Source organism: Anoplolepis gracilipes, chromosome 10, assembly GCF_047496725.1.
Source record: "Anoplolepis gracilipes chromosome 10, ASM4749672v1, whole genome shotgun sequence".
Classification (NCBI taxonomy): Eukaryota; Metazoa; Arthropoda; class Insecta; order Hymenoptera; family Formicidae; genus Anoplolepis; species Anoplolepis gracilipes.
Window position 1 is genome coordinate 12,625,214 of NC_132979.1, and position 2,209 is coordinate 12,627,422.

Consider the following 2,209-nt stretch of genomic DNA (forward strand, 5'->3'; position numbering starts at 1 on the left):
TAGCAAATACTCCAGCGAGGCCCTGGAGGACTGACGTGGAGAAGGGTTTCGTGTGAACAGCCGTTGCACACGAGTCAGTCGATCCTAAGCCCTAGGAGAAATCCTATGTCAATGACGGCGTACAATATACTCGAGTGTCTAAGAGAAACCTCGATATATATTAAATATAAATATATATTTATATATCGGACAGAGGAACGCGCAAAGTTTTTCGAAAGAAAAAATTTTGTCGTTGTTCGTCGTTGTCGATGACACACGCCCGTCGGGCGAAAGGGAATCCGGTTCCTATTCCGGAACCCGGCAGCGGAACCGCATACAATTCGGGCCCTCGTAAGAGTGTTCGTCGGGGTAACCCAAAATGACCTGGAGACGCCGTCGGGAGATCCGGGAAGAGTTTTCTTTTCTGTATAAGCGTTCGAGTTCCCTGGAAACCTCTAGCAGGGAGATAGGGTTTGGAACGCGAAGAGCACCGCAGTTGCGGCGGTGTCCGGATCTTCCCCTCGGACCTTGAAAATCCAGGAGAGGGCCACGTGGAGGTGTCGCGCCGGTTCGTACCCATATCCGCAGCAGGTCTCCAAGGTAAAGAGCCTCTAGTCGATAGAATAATGTAGGTAAGGGAAGTCGGCAAATTGGATCCGTAACTTCGGAATAAGGATTGGCTCTGAGGAGCGGGGCGTGTCGGGCTTGGTCGGGAAGCGGGTCTGGCTGACGTGCCGGGCCTGGGCGAGGTGAACGGTCGGCGTTCTCGCGCCGGTCCCGGGATCCGAGCTCGGTCCCGTGCCTTGGCCTCCCGCGGATCTTCCTTGCTGCGAGGCTTCCGTGGCGGCGCGAGCCGTCGTGGTCGTCCTCTTCGGCCGCCATTCAACGCTCAGCTCAGAACTGGCACGGACTAGGGGAATCCGACTGTCTAATTAAAACAAAGCATTGCGATGGCCCTCGCGGGTGTTGACGCAATGTGATTTCTGCCCAGTGCTCTGAATGTCAACGTGAAGAAATTCAAGCAAGCGCGGGTAAACGGCGGGAGTAACTATGACTCTCTTAAGGGAGTAACTATGACTCTCTTCCGTTTAGCAAAGCAACACGCCGCGATGGGACATTGTCGAATGACGTGTCCCTCCGGCTGAGCGGAGCGAAGACTGGTAAGAGAGCGTGGTGGCTATGTCTCTTTTCCGAGCCGGCAAAGCAACACGCCGCGATGGGACTTCGGTGTCGGACGAGTCCCTCCGGCTAGCAACGCTGGCTCCGGTAAGAGGGCGTAGTTTATTGGAACGTGATGCGCCTCAAACAGCCTCTCACGTTCAAGTTGAGCATCCTACCTCCTCGTGGTACTCCTGGTAACGCTGCGGCTTAATTGCGTAGCGGCTAAATGGTGTCTCAGCGTTAGTGCGCCCTAAAGGGTCTTGTGCCCATGTGCCGAATCCTATGGTGAGTTGTGGGGCCAAGAAAGGTGAGGCTTTTCGGGGACTCTCGGTTGATATACCGTTTGCTCCCCACCACGCAGTAAATATGATGAGTACAAATGAAAGAGAATCTCACCGCCCGGGTTCTCGGATGGCCCGGGCACTGCGTGCTAGAGGCGGTGTGGCGGGTGGTGTAGCGACCCCCGTTGGAGGCGACGATTCTCCCGCGGTTAATAGCGATAATGCCAACATGCAGGCGTCTCAGACGAACCCAGTTCACTGTGAGCACTGCGGAAGGGAGTTTCGGAGCACGCGTGGCCTGGGGTTACACGTTGTACGTGCCCACCCCGAGGAAGCCAACAGCGCTATCAATGTCGAGCGAGTCAGGGCCAGATGGTCAGAGGAGGAAATCCGTCTCATGGCGAGGAGTGAGGCAACAGCCGCCTCAGCGGGGGTTCTCTTCATGAACCAACACCTCCAGGAGATGTTCCCCCATAGAACGTTGGAAGCGGTCAAAGGTAAGCGTCGACAAGAGGCTTACCGGAGGCTGGTCCTTCAGTTCAGCCAGGAAATCGCGTCAGGACCAGACGTGGACGGCACAGGCAACAGGGCAGAAGCGATGATGACAGGAGTCGCTGGCCCTGCCGCCATTGAGACGGACGAAGGGGAAAACCCTGGTATGATGGCGGCGTCGCAGCCTTTACCTCACGACCCAAGTACGGGTGTTGAGAGGCTTCGAAGCGCGGTGGAGGAGCTCATAGAGCAGGTCCGACGCTTCCGTAGCTACGAGGCTGGTTCTCTATTGGCTA

General features: G+C 56.2%; 1 protein-coding gene across 1 annotated transcript; it reads right to left on the reverse strand.

The window, feature by feature from the left end:
- Window positions 1-231: 231 nt before the first annotated feature.
- LOC140670149 (uncharacterized) lies at window positions 232-1,023 on the reverse strand. Its single transcript, XM_072900703.1, has one exon. The coding sequence runs from the start codon at window positions 859-861 to the stop codon at window positions 286-288; it is 576 nt and encodes a 191-aa protein (XP_072756804.1). The 5' UTR covers window positions 862-1,023; the 3' UTR covers window positions 232-285.
- Window positions 1,024-2,209: the final 1,186 nt, after the last annotated feature.

Excerpts from the sequence above, each read along its gene's own strand:
- LOC140670149 (XM_072900703.1), bottom strand. The coding sequence starts at position 861 with ATGGCGGCCGAAGAGGACGACCACGACGGCTCGCGCCGCCACGGAAGC.